The 23,770-nt window shown below is 42.3% G+C and overlaps 1 protein-coding gene across 1 annotated transcript; it reads left to right on the top strand.

The window, feature by feature from the left end:
• The first annotated feature begins 9,680 nt into the window (after positions 1 to 9,680).
• LOC139710961 (uncharacterized) lies at positions 9,681 to 23,071 on the top strand. Its single transcript, XM_071622880.1, has 4 exons — positions 9,681 to 9,817; positions 10,873 to 11,559; positions 18,716 to 20,623; positions 21,752 to 23,071. Exons 1-4 carry the CDS (start codon positions 9,755 to 9,757, stop codon positions 23,069 to 23,071), a joined length of 3,978 nt encoding a protein of 1,325 aa, XP_071478981.1. The 5' UTR covers positions 9,681 to 9,754.
• Positions 23,072 to 23,770: the final 699 nt, after the last annotated feature.

The raw sequence follows: 23,770 nt of genomic DNA, 5'->3' as shown, positions 1-23,770 counted from the left end.
AAGTGCATTCATGATAAAAGATAAAGCAGCTCTTCAATGATAAATCAGTGTAATTATGGGATCGAGATCATACTATGTAATTGCAGCATTTCTCTTGATGACCATCATAAGGCAAAGGTTCTGATAGGTTTGACCAAACACAATGTCTTGGTAGGTGAAGTTCAGCCAAGAAGACAACGTGAATGGCAAAATGTTCACCGTCATATACTGGTACCGCAAATTAATCACCCCTAAATGGTTGAAGTACCTTTAAATGCTTATCACAAACCTGTATCTAATGTAATGTGTTCCTTTTTTTTTCTGTTGATTTATTGCTGCTAGTAGACACTTTCTATAATAGATGGAATTGTTTATAAACATTCTGAGACAGCTTTTAAAAAAAGACCTTTTAAAAGAAATCAAACTTTTTAAAAATATTCAATATTTCATCTCTAATTTGAGTGTGTATTTGTGTTAGTGTGTGTGTGTGTGTGTTTGTGTTTGTGTGTTTGTTTGTGTGTTTGTTTGTTTTTATGGTTTTGTGGTCTTTCTATGCTTTTCTAAGATGATATGAAAAGGGAAAGGAGATCCTGGTTTGCAATGTCCCATCACCAGCTTTTTGTGTGTGTGCTAAAATATGTCGTCTTCTCTGTCTCTTTATTTTAAACTGTGAGAGCATACTAGTACAATGACCTCTCAATATAGTTAAACGTTCATGTAGTGTTCCTTAACTTCAAGTTGAGCTATTAACTTCGATGATAAACTCTTGCCCCCTAAATTTTGATGAGCGTCTACACGATGAAGCTAATTATCGATGGGAAATAATCATTGATGATAAGCTCTTGCTTCTTTAAACTAAGAGCAAAATCGGGAGTCCCACTGGATGATTAAACCACAGAACCAGAAGTTTTGCAATGACCCCAAGTTGACCTGGAAGCTATACTGTATTAAAGAGGATGGGGGGTCACAGAGAGGTCAAGCTTACTTTCATGTTAGTTGATTATTGTGTCCATACAATTCTTAACTACAAATGGAGACCCCTCTCCCCACATCTCGTGGATGGAGCGTAAACCCTGAGAAATCTCGTGGTTCTTATCACCGAATGATTGTTAAGTTAGCTAACTTTTAAGTGTTTCTACACAGAACTTTAAATGAGCTTATTATTGAAGTTAGCTCAATTTGAAGTTAAATATAAACATTGTGTGAACATAATTTATATCTCCCCTCCGTTATATCCAATTAAATATCTTGACTAATGCTGGTACCGTTGAATCTTTACAACAACAAAAAAAGAATCATCGTGGAGAGGGAATAAAAAAAGATCCCAAGGGTGATCGAGTCATTACTTTGTTTACATCTTTGTACCATTGTGTTCTTTGACTCGTCTTCTTCTCTCTGACCTTTTTTTTTCTTCCAAGGAGAAACTGCCAGCCAGCAATATTTATATTTTATGTGCAGCTTCATCGGTCCTGCATATGTTTGTTTGTTTTTAAATGAATTAACAAATTTGCAGATTCATATTGTAGCTGTATACATTTCTTAGCAAGAATATACGCTCAATGAATTGAGTATCTGAATACAAAATCACAGCAGATCGAGGCAACACGTGCTTGCCTCTTTCTTGAATCTTCTCTATCATTTCTCCTGTCTATATTTCTCTCCCCCCCCCCCCCCCCCCCATCCCACCCCCATCTCTTTGGTGTGTTGTGGGGCAGTTTAGCTCAGAAATTGTTGGAAGAATGAACTGTTAGATATGTTTAAGGCAAGTTGAAGTAGAAACAGGCTGGTCAATTATTAGAATGTCAAGACCCCAGTAAAATGTCTACAAACTCATCAAATGTACCAGGTTCATCCCGTTTTGGGTCCACAAATGGCTTTGAGCTTTTTCTGATTACTTAATAACAGGCTGCTTAAATGCCTTTCATTGGTCCCTTTGCTGTTTTCCCCTTTCCCCATTTCTTAATTCAGGGAAACTGGAAATATTCTTCTCTTTGAATTTGTTTGTGGAAAAAAAAAGAAGATGAAAGCAAAGGCTGTTTTCCATGTTTGCCAGGATGGCTGATGGCGCAATGCCCTATATACACCTCAAGCTTAGTTTGAAGACTAGTCTATCTTTCTCCGAAACTTTAGGTGAGGAATCTCGAACCCCATGGTATGAGAATTGTACCTCCCAAGGTTCCCCTGCCCCAGATTTAGCCACACATGTACATGTACCATGTATATACCCATGGGATGCTTATTGGTGTCGCGAGTCTCAATTTTCTTTCTCATATAAAGCTTGTCAAGTTTCCTCCGTTGAGACGATCAATACTCACATTTTCATTTTCGTGTGATTTTGTGTGGCCCATGACCTCATGGCTACGATAGTAGTTGGGTGTCAAATCGGTTGCAACAGTTTAGAATTACAACTTAGGCAGTTTTTTTTGGCAGCATGTTTTATGGAAAACTACAAGGCTGCTTGTTATCAATAGACTGGCCATATTTCAGTAGGCCTATATTCTATGTATATATGTATGTGTTCATTATATGGATATATTTTTATAATTTTTATGGAGCTGACAGAGGAAGTAAAGTAAGAGTGAGGAAATGTGCAGGTAGCTTTGTTTCTCTGTAGTCTTGTTCCAAAGAATTACATTGGAGTTATATACAGAAGAGCAATTTGCTATTTGTTCCTTGTAAACAATCTGCCCCCCACCCCCCCCCAAAAAAAAAATGAAATATATGTGTATACATTATTGTAAAGCAAGAAATATTGGGGGCATGAGATTTTTGCGAATTGGAACCAACAGCCTTTTTCGTGGCAAAACATTTTTTGCTAATTGCCACTGGCATCCAGTGCATTATAGTGAAGACAAGAACTTCCGCATGCATTTTGATTTTGGGAATCTTGGCTCTCGCGGAATTAAAATGCACATGAAAATTTCTGGTTTTACAGTATAAGGTGTGGAGATTGCATACCACATATGAAAAGAAGTTTATGAAGAAACAAGAACAATTGCCAAAGTAGGGAATGTTGAGAATTCTGAAATTGGCATTAGCTTTTGATCTCAATATGCACCATTTACGTATGGAATTTTCAGCTGTCAACGTTTAATGGCCTTCATGTGTATAGACTGACAGGAGTGGACTGACCTGTCTTTGGGTGCGTTTATCAACTCTTTTTCTCGGCAGAAACAGGTTTTCCAAACAGCTTTCAAGGAATTTTTACGAGTTGATAAACGCAAAGCTGTTTTGAAAGCCCTTTCCGAAAGCCTTTTCGAAGGCTGCAAATTTGTGGCTTTCCAAACAGGTTTCCTAAACAGGTTTTCAGAAACCTGTTTGTAAAAGCCTTTTGCAGTTGATAAACGCAAAGCTGTTTTGAAATGGCTTTGTAGTATTGTACTGCAGTTATGGAACAATGCATATGACCATATGACCTCTTCTCCTCGGGTCGAATTGCGCAATGCAGCTGTGCAGTGACAGGCCAGTTATCGTGTTCGCGAAAAGTTGATAAACGCAACTATTTTGGAAGCCGTTTCTAAAGGGCTTTGGAAACGGCTTTTGAAAGCCGTTTAAACAGGGGAAAGTTGATAAACGCAGCCTTTAATTGATCGTCTGAAGACGTGCATTAGGCGTGTCTTCATCAGCCCGGAGTTCAAACTAGCGAGATATTTTGCGGTCTGGGAAAATAGCCCAATATGGCGAATGTGCATCTTCATCAGCTCGAAACAGCCCGCTTGGGGAAATTAGCCCGAAATTTGACATATGGGTACTTTGCATCACTCTTATAATAGTTCAAAAGTGGACCTCCCTGTGCAAATCTCCCGTATCACCGTATGTACGATACACAACAGACTGGTATGGACACGTGTTTTAGCGCGCTACAATGTAGTTCACGAATTAGCGCGCTAGTTCACAAACTAGCCCGAGATTTGGGGGGGAGGGAATTTTCCCGATCAAATAGTGCGCTATTTGCGTCTTCACCATACAAATAGCGCACTATTTTGACATCGGGCTAGTTTCGTAACCGCAAAATAGTGCGCTATTTTGAAAGTTTGGGCTGGTGAAGACACGCCTATTGAGATCGAAAGTTTGACACCTATTTCGGATGAAGTACCAATACAGAGGAGCTTCTACTCTAATACAGTACTCTCCACTTAATCAGGTACTCCTTCAACTTACAAACTAAAAAGCAGTTCCAGGTGCGTGTTATATTTACCTGATATTCGGGTAGGCATGCTGGATAAACAGGTAGGAATTTTCCAGATTAACCTGATCTATTTCCATAGTTTCCAGTAGAAAGCCTTTAGAATTTGTGTAAATTTAAGTTTTGAAGAAACTCCATATAGACTCTAACCTTTCTTCAGGCCGTTAATTGAAAACTATTGCATGGTCGCCATGAAACACAGAGGAATGCAGCAGAATTCGTTGCAGCATTTGGCTGCATAAAATTATGTATAATACCGTTATAAGAATCTAGTTTCATATGACAGAGAGGAGCATGCATGTGGCTTGATGAGGACTCGGGGCTGCATGCAGATTGTTTGAAAAATTATGTTGCAGACACTGACTAAGGTTGTTGTGTGACTTGAGATGAACTGTGGCCGAAAGTGGCATATCGTGCTGTGTGTCCGATACAGGAGAGGTATGTGATTAGTATGGGGTATCTGCATTGTGAATGAATTAGCATGCTTTCTAGTTAATCACTTAATAATCAGGCAAGAAATGCTCTGCCAAACACTACCCGGCTAAGCGGAAACTACTGTAACGAGTATCTCTGAGCTGGGGAAAACCAGCAGTGTGAATGGCAACCAGTAAAAGATGGCAATCTCCTTTCCAATGAAGGAAATTTTACTGGTTGAGCATTGTTGTGTCACAATAGGCCCCTGCTCATCTGTGGGAAGTATTAATTGGCTATCATGAAAGTTGTAATGCTTGACCTTTCCATTCGGACTGCAGTGAAAAAACTGCCTTGTTACGGCACATGATGAGTGAAAATGCAAGTTTATGTCACGGCAGTGCATTGCTGTATCTGTACACCCACAGTATAACAACAGCTTTGCAGGCTTGCAACATGTTTCTTTTTTAGCCGCTGAGACTAGGCCAAGCATTGAATTGTAGTGGCATGACTAAAAATCATGAGTTTTTTTTTTTGGGGGGGGGGAGTATGTCCTCGTAGCCAAGTGTCGCAGCAAAAGTGAAGTCAGCAAATATCTTTTCTGTCTCTGATCTATCATGGATGTTGTTGGGGGTGTTTGGCGTACTGGAGATACCTGAGTAGTGCAGTTTTGTGAGGTTTTTATTTTTCGCAAATTTCATGAGTCAAATGCCATTTGCAGATTTAAAAACACACAAAAATATTGACTCCGATCCTGACATGAATGTGATGCGCATGCATGTATTTTACTGTTCAGTACTGTACAGTGGACTCTCGTTATAACGAAGTGCTTGGGACCGGCAGTTTTCTTTCGTTGTATCGAAATTTCGTTATAACCAAACAAATAAACAATAAAGAACACAGAGTTGATAACATTGGGGTCTAAATTCTTTATACTTTGTTGTAACCGGATTTTCGCTATAGCTGTGTTCATTATAACGGGAGTGCACTGTACTCCATGATTGTGAATGGAAGTTTTGCAAAACCATTGGGAAGTTCAGATTCGCAAAAAAAAAAAAAAATGATAATAATAAAAATGAATATACTTGCTAAATATATGGTGTATGCAGTATAGTTGCTGAGCAGCTGTCATCATGTTGAAGTTTCTTTATCCTGCAATTTTCCACTGTCGATATGAACAGCTGTATATTTCATCTTTCTCTTGTGTCTGAAGGCATATTTTGATTGTGACAGTTGTTTTTTTGTTAATGCAAAGTAATTGATACGATTGAAATTGATTAACACTTAGACCTTGCTGTTGTGACAAATTTAAAATTCTCCTGCAAGGATAAAGGACGTCCCTGCGTGGTCATTGATTAAAGGTTCAAGTCCACGGCAGAAGGGATCATGTGGTTTTTGTTTCGTTTTTTTTTTTTTTTCAGACTTGTGCATCCGCATTTATAAAATGAATTAAAAATTAAAATGTTTATATGTGTCCAGTGGTGCAGTAAATATTTTAGAGAACAATGGCCAAAATGAAACTTGTAGCTGCACAGCACCATGAATGAAAGTAACATAAAAACTGAAATTATGTTCAAAGCCTTTTGATAAACACGAGTTTGAAACAATCCTCTAACTTGAGAACAAACAACTTCCTGAAACATACGCAGGATGGGACCTTTGGAACATATCTTCTGTCCAGAAGACAAACCTGTTGCTCACTGTTTGATTGTCTTTTCCTTGTACATGTTTGATTGTCTTTTCCTTGTACAGCATAATGTACCTTGTTGATACCATTTGCCGACTGCTGCGAGTCACCCTGGACGAACTATAAGGGGGTCAGCATCATTCACTAATTTTTCTCATGTGGGTGGGTAGTTGGACCACTTCACCGGGTTAAACACCCTGCTCTTTGGATGAATGAACGAAGTGGGTTCTTTTTCATGTGTGAATTGTGAGTAATTCACACATGGAACCTCCATGTCCTACTATGGGAGGGACAGAGTGTTTTGCCTTTTTTCAGAGTTAGTATGTTTATACACAGCGTTGCTCAGCTAGCTAGACTCGGAGAATCGAATTGGGGTCATTTGGATTTCGGAGGCAGACGTCCACTGAGCCAAATAACCGCCCTGCTGCTGAGTGTGAAGGGGATGGTGGGGGGGGGGGGGGGAGAGGAGGCAAGGGAAGCATCCCACTGGAACCAGGGGCTGTGGGAGCGGTCTGGAAGTGTCATCCAAAGATGGCATAAATCAGAGCTGACAGGAGAATAAACCCTGGCCCATTTTGGGTTACCGAGTAACCAGAGACTCTCTCTCGGGTCTCCGCCACGGCTAATGTGGCACCCTTGTTTCTCGGAATTTAAACAATTCCAGGTTTCATTGGATGAATATCTCCCGCCCTCGCCCGAATTCGAGAATTTAATTCACAGCCCCACCCTCCCTCCCCCCCCCCCACAACTTTCCTCGTCATTTATATGTTCCATCTTGTCTGTTAAGAGTGATGGAAGGATCAAGAAAAAGAGGGGAAGGTCTCAAAGCTCTCCTGAATGATTCCGTAGCTGGCAAAGGCTGAACGTTAAGGCAGAAGTCAAAGCCATAATGTGGTTCATGCAATGTAGACAGACATCTGCATAATGGTGTGCAAGGTGTGTTGAAAAAAGAAAAGAAAAACAGATTGATTGGGGAATAAAGGTAAAACAAGCAAGTGCACCAAGTGGCTGGTCAATATTTCCCTGTATCTATTTCTGATACTTTTAGGAATGGGGCCATTATATTCCTTTACTGTGTACATTTGAAATTTAGCAAAAACTTTGTGGATACGATGTAGAGGATACCACCATCTGAGGGGGTTGTAGTATTAAAGGACAAGTTCACCTTCATAAACATAAGGATTGAGAAAATGTAGCAATATTAGTAGAACACATCATTGAAAGTTTGAGGAAAATCAGACAATCCGTTCAAAAGTTATGAATTTTGTTATGAAGTTTTTGTGCAGTACCCGCTGGATGAGAAGACTACTGCAGTGTATGAATAACTTAGATGTCACATGCGTACAACAATATAAGGAAAATATAAAGAGAATTTCACAAAATTCCATCTTTTGAAAAAAGTACACATTCCCCTGACTCGTTACCGACAAATGTTATGGGTAATATTATTCCCCCTGCCTTTAGAAAGAGGCAAGTCAAGTGCTCTTTTCTATTATGCGAAAAAAAGTGAAAATATGTTGAATTTTCTTTTACATTTTCTTTATACTGTTGTACGCATATGACTCACAAGCTGTAGTAGTCTCCTCATCCAGCGGTTCCAACACAAAAATTTAAAAAATTCATAACTTTTGAAGGGATTGCCTGATTTTCCTCAAACTTTCACTGATGTGTTCTACTAATATTGTTGCATTTTCTCAATCCTTATGTTTATGAAGGTGAACTTGTCCTTTAATTTGATGCATTTGTTAATATTTGCAGGGTATGTGATCGATGAGATGAAAAAAGTACAAGGTTTGCATAGTAAATACTGCATACATGTCTGTTTTTTTTTGCTTGTTTGTTTGTTTCACAGTGTTAGTAATGAGAAAGTTGATCTTGCGACTGATTGACAAATTGCCCTACATCGGCGTAAAGCATGAAATTGAGTGCTGTCATTTACTCTGATGTAGGGCAGTTTCTCAATCAGTTGCAATAATAATGATAATAATAATAATACAGGGTACTTATAATGCGCCAATTCCACATTGCTAACATGCTCAATAAAACAACTTGACACAAGAATTTTAATTAATTTCCATGAAGTTACCTTTTTTTTTAGATACATGTAGTTACGGGGTTTTATAAAACTGTGTGTGGGCTTGAAAAATGGGAAGTCAGGGTATCGTGGAATTGCTTCATTTATCGACTCCCAAGCTTTGGAGTAGCCAGCACTGTGGTTTGTTGCATATCATTAATTCTTGTGGCACCTGGCAGTTCCGAGATGACATTCTGTAAATGATTAGAAAGAAAGCTTGCCAATTCCTGGATTGACAGAATGCTGGCCCAGGCACACCGTAGGCGGTAGGCAGAGTTCTTTGAAAATGGCATTAGAACTATGTATTATATAATCATAGAGTTATGCAATTGCAAGTTGCCTAGAAAGTCCAGAGATGGCAAAGTGGCACCTGCTTGCCTGCACATCATGCAAGTGTGTGTGAACTGACTCTGCCCAGTGGTGTCTCTGGATGATTTCGTTTGTCTTTACGTTTCTTCTCCACGATTGGGCACTTGTTAATTTAGGGTTCACGGTCTCGTTCTGTGCACTACGTGTTTGGCAGCGGATCCAGTTGCTAGGAAACCGTGCAGTGGCGTGGCGAGATGTGCCCGGCGTCAAGTAGTCATCGGAATTACGGCAGAAGACGGGGCATGCAGTCGCATCCAGAGGAGAATCATTGGAGTACTATTTTGTCACATGCGCAAACTCACAATGCGAGGGCGATGAGAGGAGATTCTGGTTGACAACTCAATACGGCTTTTAATCGCTGTCAATGCATATTTGAGCCCAAGCTGTGTCTGCCCAACATCCGATGGTTCCTCAAGCATGAAATTGAGTGCCATCGTGAAATATTAAGCGGCGGACGCCATGTGCTCGAATTTCAGCGTGATGTCACGGGTGAATGCCCACCCTTTCTTTCAGTTGAACCATTACATTTGGATGACATCATGATGCTGCATGCCAAATTAGTGGATTTTTATGACAGGTCTGCTTTTGTAATATCACCCTGTAAATTTGTGTGAAAAGAAAAGAAAACAAAATATACAAAACAGAAAGCCAAATAATTTTCAATGTGCATTTGATAGACCACTGCCATGGTGATATAAACGGCAAGAGCAACAATTGTATGATCTTGGTCCTATGCATTCAAAATCATGTTAGTTCATGGGCATTCACCTTCTAATGGTAAGATGAACTTTTTGCTGTGAAGGTCATTGGTACCTCTGTGGTGTAGAGTTGATTTGTAGATTGATTTTTGAAAGAAATTGATCGATGGAAAATTGTTGAATCCGTGTTACTTTTTCTCCTATTTTCATTGATTATTTGCTCATTATAATATTTTTTTCGAATCCATTTTCATTAATTATCCTGTGCACAGGACAGCAGAAATAGTTCCAGACAAGAGGTCTGTCGTGGAGAGCTCTCTAGAAGTTCCTGGCCTCACCTCTTTTTTACCATGATGGTCAAACCGGTCAAGAAGAGGGCCATACAGGAGTGGAAGCTTACTGAGGCAGAGCAGGTCAGTGGTTCCCCCTCCCCCTTCCCACCCCATGTTGTCCACTCAACTCTGCCCAAGTGACCATCACTGAAGCAAAAGCTCCTCTTGGTCAAAATCCCAGAAGGCAAAATTTCTGTCAAAGTCAAAGTAACTTTTCAGACCATATTAAGTAAATTTGAAACTTGTAACTTTGATTGCATCATGAAAGTTTCATATTGCATGAATTCAAGCATATTCCCCATTCCAATTTGATTCAACCCCAGCAAAGTTGGCTGTGTTTGTATAGTAATTACAGCAACATGTGGACTAAATTTGCAATGATGTATCTCATTGATAAAGTGCAAGTGCACAGATGGTGTGGAAGGTCTGAAGGCAGTAGACTACCTGATCCAATTCTTTTGGAAGGTCAGCTGTACATAGATCAGTTTCTGTAGGATGGACCTTTCAATTGGAATAGTTCTTATCGAAATCAAAACATCATGTTCCTTCCCTGCTTAAAGGCCCATTCACACGCAAGATTTATCATTTACTGGATTGCCTGGTACTTTGCAAAAATTGATTTAGTGTTCCAACTTTTAAATAGCACATGAGCAAAAGACAAAAACAAAATCTAAATGTAATTTGGTCACAAGCAAAATGCTTTTGATATCCAAGCTATGCATGCCTGGTTTAAGACATTAACCAGAGCATGATCTCTGGCACCCTATAACACCTGTGCAGACCTAGTGTAGCGAGTGGCATCATGGGGTTAAAATAAAATTCCATTTTTTTTTTTTGATGTGGACACCGCATGAGGCACATTTTTGCAAGGGTTTACCAAAGATGGACTGATGTTTGCATCTTGATATGATTAATGAAAGTTAACCATTTGTGTGCGCGTGTGCCCACACACAACAATTAATGTTTTTTCGTGTTGCATTGCACAACATATAAAAAAAAAAAATGTTTGTTTCAAGTGTGTGTGAATGGTACTTAAAGAATAGAAACCTTTCATGTTCTCAAATCAACAGTTGTGAGTGGAAGGTTGTAGTGAGTAATGATGAAGTTTTCAATTTATTGATCTTGTGCCCCTTCAGCCAAAAGAGAAGGTTCCAGAGCCCCCCTCCAAGAAGTCCATGGTGAATCATGTGGAGAAGATGCCTCGCGTTACCGTTGGCAACATCCTCACGCAGACGTCATTCATGCAGCACTTCCCCATCCCGCCGCCAGGAGTTGTGATCCCGGAGCACCGGGGCGGTAACCCCATCCGCAACCACTACGTGGAGCCCATGTACATCCGTCCCCAGACCATCAACGGCCCCACCCACCCCCAACAGCAGGTCATGATGCGGCCCGACCTCCAGGGCCTGATCGCCACCGACATCGGTCTCCCGGGGCGTGGCGCCAAGCGCCCACAGGTGCCCCAGGACATGGCGGCGGTGGAAGCCAAGGCGAGTCGCAAGCGCCGCAAACCTGCGGGCGGTAGCAGCGCGGTCGGTCCGGGCCCCGCTACCGGTGGGACCACCGAGCTGGTGATGAGCTCCTTCGTGGACGGCAGCGTCAACGGCAGCGTCCACATCAACGAGAAAACGCCGGCCATCCAGCCCATCATTCTGGACTTTGAGGTGCCCCTCCCGGCCATCTCACCCACCCAGGAGAAGATCTCTTCCCTTGACCAGTTGAATGGTCCCAGCAGCAGGAGGTCAAGCCTGGACCTAGGGGCACCCCATCGGGCGGAAGGAGGAGACAGGAGGCTTGCTCCAGATCACGGCCAACATGCTCAGGTCAGTATGAGCACATGTATTTTAATTCTATCCCTTCCTTTCTCAGTAGGATGTACAACTCCATCCTTGCTTTCTTACCATCGTGGGAATGAAAACTGGAAGCACCAACTAGCTGACCCTTTGGCTGTCCACAGTTACAGAAAGAATGCAATGAAAAACCCCACCTCAACAAGACCAGGCTAGAATTTATCCCGGCTAAGGTTGTATTGACGAGGATAAGTCATGACACAGTCTATTTTACTTTGGAAATCTCGAAAGAAACTGGGGATACATATGAGTAATAATAGGAAATCCAGCAATGCATCCAAGTTTGTTCCAACGGTAAAATAAGTGCTGGGAGCTCTTGTGTTCTTTTTCTGGATTGTTTTTAAATTCACAGATTTTTACTTTGACTTTTTTTTTTAATTTTTACCACCGCCGAGGGTTATGTTTTCATTGGCGTGTGTTTGTTGGTTTGTTTGTTTGTTCATGTGCAAAATAACTCAAAAAGTTATAAACAGATTTAGTTGAAACTTACCGGAAAGGTTGAGAATGGCACAGGGAACAGATGGTTAAATTTTGGTAGTGATCGGAGAATTTTTATGGATTTTATGAAGGATTTTTCATCTTTTCGCAGATAGGGTCAATGAACTTGAGATTCAAGCTGCGCGTATTTGAGGTTTGCATGCGTGCTCTAAAACGCGTGCTCTACTCGACGTAGCTGGAAACTGATGACGTAAACAAAAGACTTCTCAAGATACTAGTATTGGATTGGGAAAATTGGGCGATTTTCAGTATGGCGGAGGTCTGCGCTCTACGAGTGCTTTCTAGTTTTGTTTTGTTTTGCAATGGTGGGGTAATATTATATATTATTTTCCCTATAGTGTTTTTATCTATTCATTTTTTTTTTCTTAAGTTTTTCTCACTGGCATGAATGATTTTCGGTTAAGGAAATTTGGAAGATCAGGCAGAGACAACAAATTCACAATCCTTTTCATGTCAAATGGTATGTTCCCCCACTATTTTTTTTTTCTTTTTTTCGCTAGACTGTGCTGTTTTTGTCCCAGACCAATCATCTTCAGCATCATTGCACACAAAAGCAGATAATGCACACACACACACACACACACGCACACACACACACAACACAATAACAATAATAACAACAGTTATAGCAAAGGGAAGGTTGAGTCTGCCATTCGTGGTGCTGTACAGCGACACGTGGGTGGAAAAAGGCTTTCAACAACATAGCTCTTGCGGTTATCCCAATGACAACCTCTTTTGTGGAAACAAGATTCCCCCCCCCCCCCACAAAGCCCCCTCCCCCTTTCAAAGAACAAAAGAAAACAACAACAACAACCTTTACAGGTCAAAGACACTGCCATTTCCTTTTTTGGAAGAATACCACAAACAAACCATTATTCATGGTCCCCCCCCCCCCCCCCCCCCGAAAGAAGATTTGAACTGCCACCTCCTTTTTGGAAGAATACCACAGAAAGAAGATGAGCACAACAAAACAAAGGATTGATCAAAAACTAAAGGTGCCCCTTTCTATCATGGAAGAATAGCCATGACCTTGATCAATGCCAATGAAGAGTTGATGGAAATTATTGCTGATCTTTCGGCTGTTAAAAGAAAATTCCTCTCTATTGTGCAATAGGTTTTCATATTGAGTTTTGATTTGGATCGCCTATGCTACATGTATACATGTGGATCATGCCAAAATATATCTCGTATCTCGTTGTACTGCCCCTGCCCACATTATGGCCCATATAGGATTTTAAGATGCCATACAAAATCTCCACTCTTCTTTCTATAGTTTTTATGTCTTTTGTCCCAAATGGTACCAGGGGCATGTTAATTTCTACACAAGCATTCGCATGTTAATTTCTACACAAGCATTTAGTGTTGGGGCTGTCCTGAAGATAAAGGAAAAAAACAAAGCAGAACAAAACAAAACACCATTAACGTGGACTAATCTTTGTGGATATTTGAGACATATTACAGCTTGATTAAAACTGAAGTCTGTCTAAAACTACCTGCCCCTTAATAATTGAATTCAGTTCAATTCCATATATTGTCACAATGTAAAATTTGGTAAAGTCTGCAACGTTGCTAATGTGACGGTGGAACACAAACTATCAAGTATGTACACGAGTAGGCAAATCGTGTGAATATGCTTTGAAAGACTGAAGAGATTTATAGCCAAGCAGGTGGAGTCACTGGCTGCTTCTCGAGTGTAGTGGTTTGCATGCACAGAGACCATTTCAGTGGCATGCATTTCTGAGAACCGGGTTGTGTTGTTGTTCATTGTTGACATTGGTATTATTGCTGTTATTTTTATCTTTATTATCCTTGTTGTTACTAAAACGTAAACATTCACAAGCAGTCGAATATCCTTGATTACTATTTAAATCTGTGACGATCCTCACAAAGCTCAAACAAGGTCACTTGTTTTTCAATAAGATTGGGAAAAGGAGGGGGGAGACGTACTACAGGTAGAAACAAGTGTATAACCTATGGAGTCTGGAAGCTGTAGACTAATTACAGTAATGGGACCTCCTACTCCAAGTGACTGATTCTGTATGGGATACTTAGACATAGAGGAACTATACAGCATATGCATGGTAATAGTAAAGGGGAGGGTGAGGGAGTGTGTGTGTGTGTGCATGTGTGGAGGTGGTGGTGTGGTAGTGGGGAGATTCATTCATTGAGAGAACAATGGTACATTAGCTAAATTGGGTTTTTTGCATTGACACCATGATCTAATCATGAAAACCATGTTGTAGTACCTCTAGAGAAGGAAGGAAATTGTGTGTGTGTGTGTGTGTGTGTGTGTGTGTGTGTGTGTGTGTGTGTGCTATTTGTGGGTAGTCAGCACAGTACCTGAAGATGTAATGTGTCTTTGTGTGCATGTTTTTGTGTGTGCATGTGTGCGTGTATGTGTGTGTGTGTGTGCTTAGGTAACTTTCTGAAAAAAAATATATCTGAGGGGGTCTGAGTTTGAAAATCATCTGATCGTCATAACATAAATCGTACATCAAAGTTAATACTTTCTTGCAGTCCTGAATGGACAGTTGTAAATTGCTAAATATACATCCTAACCTTCCACCAAGTTGCAATGACCTAAAATGTGAAAGGGTCAATGCACTTTCAAGCGAAGATCAAATTTCCTTAAACATTGCTACAGTTCAAATTGCTGGTCAAATTTTGTTTTCTTTTCCTCACAGCAAGGGAATTGGAGACACTTAAAGAAGTTCAAATGTGAGTCTCCACCTTGGTTTATTTGCTTTGTAGATACATATGATATTTACACCAAGTCTCCAATTGCATATTAAAGGAAGCATTCAACACTTCAACCAAATCGATGGATTCGGCTAACTCTCGCAATCCATGTTGTTTGCGTTGGATGCGGATCTTTCTTCTATCATTTATTTTTTTGCTAGTAAAAGAGCAAAGTCCTTCTGGTATATACATCGTAGCTCCGTAATAGATGAGGCTGCAGCCTTGATTTACCCCGTCGGCGGAGATTGGACGGAGGGACGCAACCCCCTCGGCCTTGGTTGGTTCCTTGACTTGCTTTTTCCCAGGCACAAGGTCTTTCAGAATGGTGCTTGTGGCGATGTTTGTGAAAGCATTCCCACACACACACACACAAAAGTAGCAACAGATATCCTCATCTTTAATTCAAGTGCACTGCTAAGTACTGGAATAATTGGCATCAGAACAGGAATTATTTAGAGACCCCTTTTTTCTTTGTATGCCGTTGTCGTTCAAATTTTGTGTTTTTACTTGTAAAGAGATTTTGTATGGTCACATGAGCACATACCATAGCATTTGTGTGTGTGTGTTTCTGTATGTTATATGTATGTATAATCATCATTACTATGATTTATATTTCAACAGGAAATAGGCTGAAGTTTATTTATATTTCATGTGACCACATGTCCATGCCCTGGTGGTGTAGTGAGGCTGTCCACATTTTGTTTGAATGCGATGGGATAGAAACGTCACCTTCGCAGTTCGAGATCAATCCAATTCAATATCAAAAGTATGACCTCGTGCCATGCATATAGATGACAGTGAAGCTATGGAACATGTGTAGTGCAGGTGTGGACCCGTGCAAAATGAGAGTATAGCTGTTGACATTAAAAACGTAGCGTCCTTGACGCATTTGCCAGAAAGAAAGGGGAAATACACTTACTTTTAACCTGCTACCGTAAGACAGGGTGGTTCGTCTACAGAATCGAGGCGTGTCACATCTGGTTCTACCAAAGAAATGTTTAACTCTTTATGTGCCATGGTGGAAACCCCCTGTGTGCCACTTTATTCCGAGACACGAAGGTAGTCATGCTTTGAGAAAGAATTTTGTTTTTCTAATTTGTATAACCTCTACAAATTTCTGTTAGGATGGGCATAATAGTAGGCAAAGCTAATGAGGAATGCAAACTTTGTTTCGATATAAATTATATGACGAATCTATTTTCAATTTCTCTTTCGAATGACCAGTTGCTACATTACTGTAAAGGTATGACTTTTGCACATAAAACCGTGACAGAAACTTAGAATGTACGAGCAAATCTAGTTGGGAACACCGCTTGATAGTCGATCACCACATAAAATGCAAGCCGTATATGAGAGGAACAAAAGCACGAAAAACACTTTCATTGTGCCGCGGGATTAGCAGTGATTAGCGATTTATCGATCGGTTTTGGCGGCTTTGTTTGTTGAGCAGAATATGCGAAGTTGGCACGCCGTCGACAGAGCCGGACGTGCGAACGTGGCACATAAAGAGTTAAAGGGGAAATCTGGGACAAATAAAATGCATTTTTGAAAAGAAAAGGTTACATTTTACAAGTACAGCAGTGAAAGTTTGATCATAATCAGATGGAAATAAAGGAAGTTTTGAAATTTTATGGTGAAGTTTAGGCTCGAAGTTTAGGCTAATTTGCGTAAACACTTCTTGAACAATCAATGTGAATATGCAAAAAGTGAATAGATGTTGTGATCCCCTCACAATTTGCAGTACAGTTTATACATAAAACCATTAAAATTTCCAGTTTTTTGATCAAACGTGATACCACTAGTCTCAAATCCAATACATCTGACTGATCATATTTTTTAAGTTATTCAGTCAGGAATAACATCATGTTTCATACTTTCAAACCAGAAAACAGAATTTTTGCCATTATTTTTTTAGTACACAATCAGTGGAAAATTGTGAGGTGATGACACCATCAGCTCACTCATTTATATTTTCATAATCATCAACTGTTTTAGACCTATTGTAAAAAAATTAGCGAATCTTTGAAATTTCATACCTTCCCTACATTTCAAGCAATTTTGATCAAAATTTCACTGTTGTGCGTATCATATTTTACTTTTTCTTTTCAACCTCACTTTTAACCAGTCTTGAATTCCCCTTTGATGAATAATTTGATGGGGTGGATGGGACAATGTTGAGTTGGGTGTAAAAAAAAAAAAACAAGGGAAAAACTTGATACTGTCTTAATAGTAAAGAGATACAAATCGTGTATGAGATTGTCTTGCTTAAAGGTCCAGTTTACCTTTGGGAGCAGTGATTTAAAGAATGTTAAGATATCACATTTGATACGTATGGGGAGTTCTGTTGTGTCACAAAACATCCAACCATATAAGATTTTCGCAATAAAGGCTAAAATATAAGGAGATATAAGTATTTTTAACAATAAACCATAACTGTAGACGGTTTAGTCTGGAAACATTTTTATTATAACTATTGTTTACATTTTGTACAATTAACAATACTTAACTTCGATTTTACTGATTGAAATTTTTACAGTGGTTGTTTCTATCCCTAACTCACATTTCAGAAATATTTTAAAGCACTAATGCTGGGTTTTTGTTTCATCTGCAAATGGTAAATTATGCCTTTAAAGCTTGAGGAGATAGCAGATGGGAGGTGGATGAAGAAGAAACACAAGAGTGCCAAGGGTCTTTGTGTGTTTGTGTGTGTTTTTTAGGTCTGTGTTCTTCAGAAGACAACATTTTATCACCTCAGCACCTCTGAATTTCACTGCATCTTATTAAAGTAGAGAAAGATTAGAAGGAACTAATGAAATTCATTCAAGCTTTACAAACAGAAAAAGAAAAAATCCACTTGAAGATGCACTTTAAGGACCAACTTTGCAAATTAGAGGCTTTTGGTAATGTTGCAACAGAAATACGTAATGGTATATTCACGACCAAGAAAGGGGCTAAAATGAAAGAAAAACTTTGTCTCATGAAATACAAAGAATGGAAAATAAAACTTGTAATAAATAGGGATCCAGCATCAAACTACTAAAGTGTTGTTTCAGGGGCTTTTGTTGTTAGAAATATATTGTTGTGGCTTAATCAGTGATGTGTGATGTTTCAGTCAGTGTTGACTTTTTGCGTGTCAAAAAACTGATTGTGAAAGATGCAGTGCTTTCACAGCATGTACCACTTCAGTGGGAGTGTATTGTAGATGTAGTGGATGATTGCATTGGAAAATGAAAGAGAGAGAGGGAGATCGAGAATAGATGAAGTAAATACAAACACAAAAATCCCCTCAGGGTAGTTTGCAGGCTCAAAAGGATGGTTTTTCCCTGGGTAATCAATTAGAGCGTATTTCCTGTTCTTTGCAATCTTTGCAGTCCGGAATGTACGCTACAAGGACCTGATTTGTGTTGGTTTGTTGGTGGTTTTGTTGGTTGTTTAATAAAGGGGAAATCCAGTCCACAAATAAGCTAGTCTGATAAAAAAGAGTAAAATCTTACAAATACAAAGAAAAAAATTTTCTGAAATTGGATGAAAAATAAGGAAGTTACAAAATTTTGAAGTTTTGCTCATTTTTGCAAAACAGTTCTTGTACAGTGGATATGAATATGCATATTCATATTGACCGTTCAAGAACTGTTTCCTGAAAAATTAGCGAAACTTCAAAATGTCATAACTTCATTATTTTTCACCCGATTTCAATCAAAATTTTACCATTGAACTCGTAATATTTTACTCTTTCTTATCAGACTAACTTATATTTGGACTGGATTTCCCCTTTGATTTTTCCAGGGAAACCGACCATCCATGGAGCAATGACAGAACACTCTAATGTATGCACTGCAGATACTTTATTTCCTCTACTTAACTGTTGTTGTTTGTGGTTTTTGTTGTACAGGCACTGTCACCGGTCCATTCGCCTGGAGGCGGACGAGATGACGATCCTCGCCAGCAGGCAGACCCAAGGCAGCTGGCCCGCAGTGACCCCCGCCACCCCCAGAAGAACTCTCTGTTCAAGAAGCCGGACATCAATCACTACAAGTCCAGCCTGCAGACACTGGGCACCCGCTGCTTCATTTGCCAAAATGCGATCATCCCCAACCCGAAGGACTACCCTGTGGCGCCAAGCGGACTGGTCATCTGCACCAAGTGCCGGAAGCTGGCCATGTCGGGGAGTCCAGTGGCCAAAGGCCCACCACCCAAGATCCACATCCCGGGCAAGGGTAATCAGTCCCGTTCGCAGCCGCAGCAGAGGATACCACGCTCGCCGGTGGCCAAGTCCCCCGCGGCAAGTCTAACACTACCGAGGTCACCGCTTCCGCGGTCCCAGACATCGCGCTCCCCCGCACCAGGGTCTCCCCTGCCTCAATCCTCACCAGGTTCCCCTGCGAATACACTATCGGCCCCAAATTCACCGGCATCTACCTCTGGTCTGTCTGTTCCTGGTTCTCCTCGCTTGTCAGCCCCAAGCTCACCCCGGTATTCTGCGCCAAGCTCACCGAGGAACTCTGCCCCTAGCTCCCCGGTGTCCAGGCCCCAAGGATCTCCTCAACCGAGAAATCCTGGGGGAATGCTTGCAGCAGCAAGGTCTCCACATCTACTAAACTGTGGATCAATTTCTCAACCACCGTCACCCCGTCCAATGGAGCCCAGCAGTGTACGCCGTCACAGTATTAGTGGAACGCACATTGACGTCAACTATGGAGGACCTGCATCTAAGGCATCCCCTACAGGCAGCATTGGCGCAGTGGCAAGCCCTCGATCAGTTGCCACAGGAGATTCGCCGGCCTCCATGGAGAGTCTCCAGCTGCCTCCTGGACGTGAGGGAGACGATGCGACTATTCGTGCCCTACTACAGCTGGGCCGCTTGAGGGCAGTAGACAGCGAACGCAGGTCGGCCTTACAGGGCGCTGAGAATAGGATTGGTGATCGCGGTGATGTAGGTTTCCCAAAATCGCTCGCAGACATGTCGAAGCTTGATCAGGCTCAACTGTTGGAACTGCGCCACAAGTTGGCCTACGCAGGTCTCCCCAGCCGGTGCTCACAGGCATCGCCGCAGAACTGTTCACAGAATGGCGAGATGACGCTCAGACATGGCAAGCATCAAATACCTCAGCTTTCAGGAATCCCTCCCCTATCCAAATCTTGCAGTCCTCACAGTGGTAACATGAACACTCTGCTTAAGCCAGTGTACCACCATGGCAGCAGCTCTCAAACGTTAAGATCAGAAGGTGTTGTTGGGAGTGCCCTGCCCATCACTGCTCTGTCCTCTGCAACAGAAGACGCTCCTTTGAAGATTAGCCGGGTGACACGAGCACCGCAGGAACGTGATCCCGGGCGCCCCCACTCTCCCATGGACGCCCAAAGTCGCTACCGCACAGGCCTGGAGTCGCTGAGTCGAATCGGCCTCCAGTGCAACGGTCCGAAGCCGTCTTCAGAAAGCAAGGCCGACAAGACCAGTAAGTACTCGAAGCGAGAAGGCAGCATGCAGCCGGAGATGTACCGCGGGCAGTACACGATGTTCCAGTGCCACTGCTCGGGGAGTGAGATGTTCTTCATCAAGTGTACCGACTGTGACTTCATCTGCAACAGCATCTTTGGCATGGAACTCCACATAGCTGCCCAGAGGCATGCAGAGAGCCGGGTGCCTCCGCCAAGAGAGGTTGACTACCCAGGAAGTGAGGAGCATTCAGGGAAGGAAAGCATAGCGGACAGCGAAGGCTCCCACTCGTCGTTTGACACGCAGTCGGCGGACACAGAAGTCGAAGGCTCAACAGGCGGTTCCCCGCTAAGGAATATACAGGAGGTGAGTAAATGCCTGTATTATTGCGCGTCTAGCGCAACTGCTCTAACCATGCAGAGCTTGTGCACAATTCCTCCTGTGATCAAAGGAATTTGATGCTCAAAGCAATGTACTCTTCATCCTTTGTAGAAAAATACACTGTAACTCTGTGAGACAATCCTCACCAATTCCACTCTCTACAAAGCATCACGTTTGAGCTTGCATGACTTTCATTTCATGCCTGCTCTATTTTAGAATCAATTTTTTATAGCTGTCTGCAGAATTTGTTCCACTGTCGATCGGGCACAGCATGGAGGCGTTGCACGCGGTCAATAGTGGGCCCATTCATCTGTACAGTGTAACCCACATAATGCCATAGACAACTGAAATAACTGTTTATCATACGTGATCCCGTCACTCCCTTGAATGTAGTCCATGAACCATGACACTAAAAGTGTGTGTAGAATGTATTGCAGTACTCAGAAAGCAGTACTCTTCTTCTTCTTGGACTAATATCTAGTGTACATGTTCTTGGATAAATCATGTTGAGTATGTTAGAAAAAGTGCAGCCAAAAATTATTTTAGAAAAAGAATTTTAAAAATCATTTTTATTTTTGATTGGTGTGTTTACAAAAGTATGCAGTTTTATACTGCTCAAAAAGGAGTAAGAAATTGAGGAAGGGGAAAAATATGATTGTGGAGGTAGCTTGCAGTGTGCTGAAAGTACGGTGACACATGGAACTTAGGAACCTCAAAGCATCCAGATTTTTTATACTATCAGGTGCTGCCTGTGCATATACTGTGAAACCAGAAATATTTACAGCGTGAAATTGTTGCGAATTCGAGCCGATGGCCCATTTTACGGCATGACATTTTCACAAATTGCCACTGGCATTCAATTCATATAGTGTAGACAAGAACTTTTGCGTTCATTCTAATTTCTCGCATCTTGGCTCCTCACAAAATTTGCAAAATTTCTGGTTTACTGTATGTAAGAAAGGTTATTTTTTATAACAGTATATAATGTTATGTTCTTTTGGGAAATGCACTTTTACCTGAATGAGGTATATAGTTAAAATATCATGGTACAATTGCTGAATGGTATTGTAAAGTTTTCTTTGTTTTTCTGTACAATTCTGGTCATTTTCACAGCCGTCATCAAGAGTATACAGCCCTGTGCCTGGTCCTCAGTATGAGCCTCGTCCTCAGTATGAGCCTCGTCGAGAGCAGCCAGGCCGCCCCAGAGCAGTCCCTGGTGTGGTCGACTTGGGTTCCACCGTCCCTCACGTCAACATCCCTCGCTACCTGGCCCCCGGCCTGGGACTGGGGCCACAGCTGAAGGTGCAGGAGCCCTACAGTCCACTGGATCTCAGCGGGAAGCGACCCTCGGAGGTACCCCAGGGTCACCACGGACACTCCAAGCAGCACATGGGGAAGGAGCGAAGGGGCGGTCATGAGCCCAACAGTCCGTTGGACCTCTCGGGCTACAAGCATATTGAATCTCAGGCAAGTCAATTTGTCTCCAGCCAGCGGCTGGGTTCTGTGGGCAGTGTGATCGAGAAGCCGGTGTCAACTTCAACCGTACCTGGCCTGGCCCTGACACGCCCCAGTCCCCAGATCCAGGCTGGGATGCCACCGATGCCCGTCCCAGGGATGATGATCACCGGTGCCCCGCCCACCTCGGGCGGACAGCAACACCCCTACCCAATCCCCACCATGATTGCGGTGCAGCCCTCCAGCGTAGCCGGGCTCTACCCACTGTCCACCCTATCGGGCGGGGTGCCCCTTCTTGCGCCCATGCAGTTCCACTCGGCGTCTGCTCCCCCGAGTCCAAGCCACTCGCAGAACGTGGAGTCCCGCTCCCAGCGCCGGAGTTCCTTCTCGCTTGCGCCGCAAGGGTACCGAACGTCAAAGAGCGCAAGTCCTACACCTCTGTCACAGGAGCCCTCACGCCCAGCGATGCTGCTGACGGTCCCCCCACCAACATCCCGTCCGCCTCCAGTAGTCTCGGTTCCCAGTTCCAGCACACAGGTCCTGAACTACCAGGGTGGCACCATCACCATCCAGTCCTCTAGCACCTCCAGCCTGTCCCCCGCTCACCAGAAGACCGTCACCCTCGAGTCGCAGTTCACGCCCCACAAGGCCCAGACACCACCCCCTTACCGCTCCTCCCCCCACCCATCCACTCCCGGCTCTCCTGCGAGGAGTCAATCAAGCACCCCAGCAGCTCAGCACATCAAGATGGAACCTCAAAGCGAGGGTGAACAGGAGTCCGCCTCTGCGCAGGGCAGGAAGTCGACGGACTCTTGCACGCCAGAAACTGCCAAGGAGGATGGGGAGAGCAGAGAGGAGGAAAGACCGACGGAGCACCCATCGCCAGAAAAAGAAGCCGAGAGCGGGTCACCCCACGCACAGAGTGAATCCTCCAGTCCTGTACCCGCAGTCCAGATCAAGGTTGAACCGGAGACATGACACGGTGCATTCACGCGTTAGCTTGTACAGAGAGAAACCGATGGCATCCCTTTTGCTGCACCAGGGTGGAGCAGGACCAGCCGTCAGCACCTGGTAGTTCATCCGTGAAGCTTGCTATCCTTAATCATGCTGCAGTGTTGTGCATCGTATGTGCTGCAATGTTTAGGGAAGTTTTTTTTTTTTTTTTCCAACCTCAATATCGCAACTAGTGATATTGCAACAAGGTATAGTTCACAATTGCCTGACCGAAATCAAAATCATCTGTTCTTTTTTCTGTAAGCTCAGTGTACATTAGCATTATGAAAGATTGAAAATGTGTAAACATGCCATAAAGATCTGGAGCTGTTAGTTATATGGTCAAATCATGTACTCATTAATCTCTGACTCAAGTTCCAATAATGTTTGTGTTTGTGTATATGTTGTGCACATACACTCATGTGAAAATCTTATGGGGTTACCACTGGCATTCAGTAACTTATGTTTGGATGTTAATGCGTAAGAACTCTCCTAGCTGCGCAGTACACATAGATTATTCATGTAGGATTTGATACATGATACTCGACTGGATTGATTGATAGCTCTCATTTCAAAGGGATAAAGTGTTTGATTGCGAAGTATCAGAAAACTTGTTCTGTGCCAGATGTCATATGTTTTTGAGAGGTTTTCCTTTTTTGGGGGGAGGAGATGAAATGGTTGGGT

The sequence above is a fragment of the Diadema antillarum genome, unplaced genomic scaffold, assembly GCF_040938485.1.
Source record: "Diadema antillarum isolate AM-2024a unplaced genomic scaffold, OU_Dant_1.0 seq00001593_RagTag, whole genome shotgun sequence".
Classification (NCBI taxonomy): domain Eukaryota; kingdom Metazoa; phylum Echinodermata; class Echinoidea; order Diadematoida; family Diadematidae; genus Diadema; species Diadema antillarum.
The sequence above is the reverse complement of the archived record's forward strand: the minus strand, read 5'-3'. Positions and strand labels throughout refer to the sequence as shown.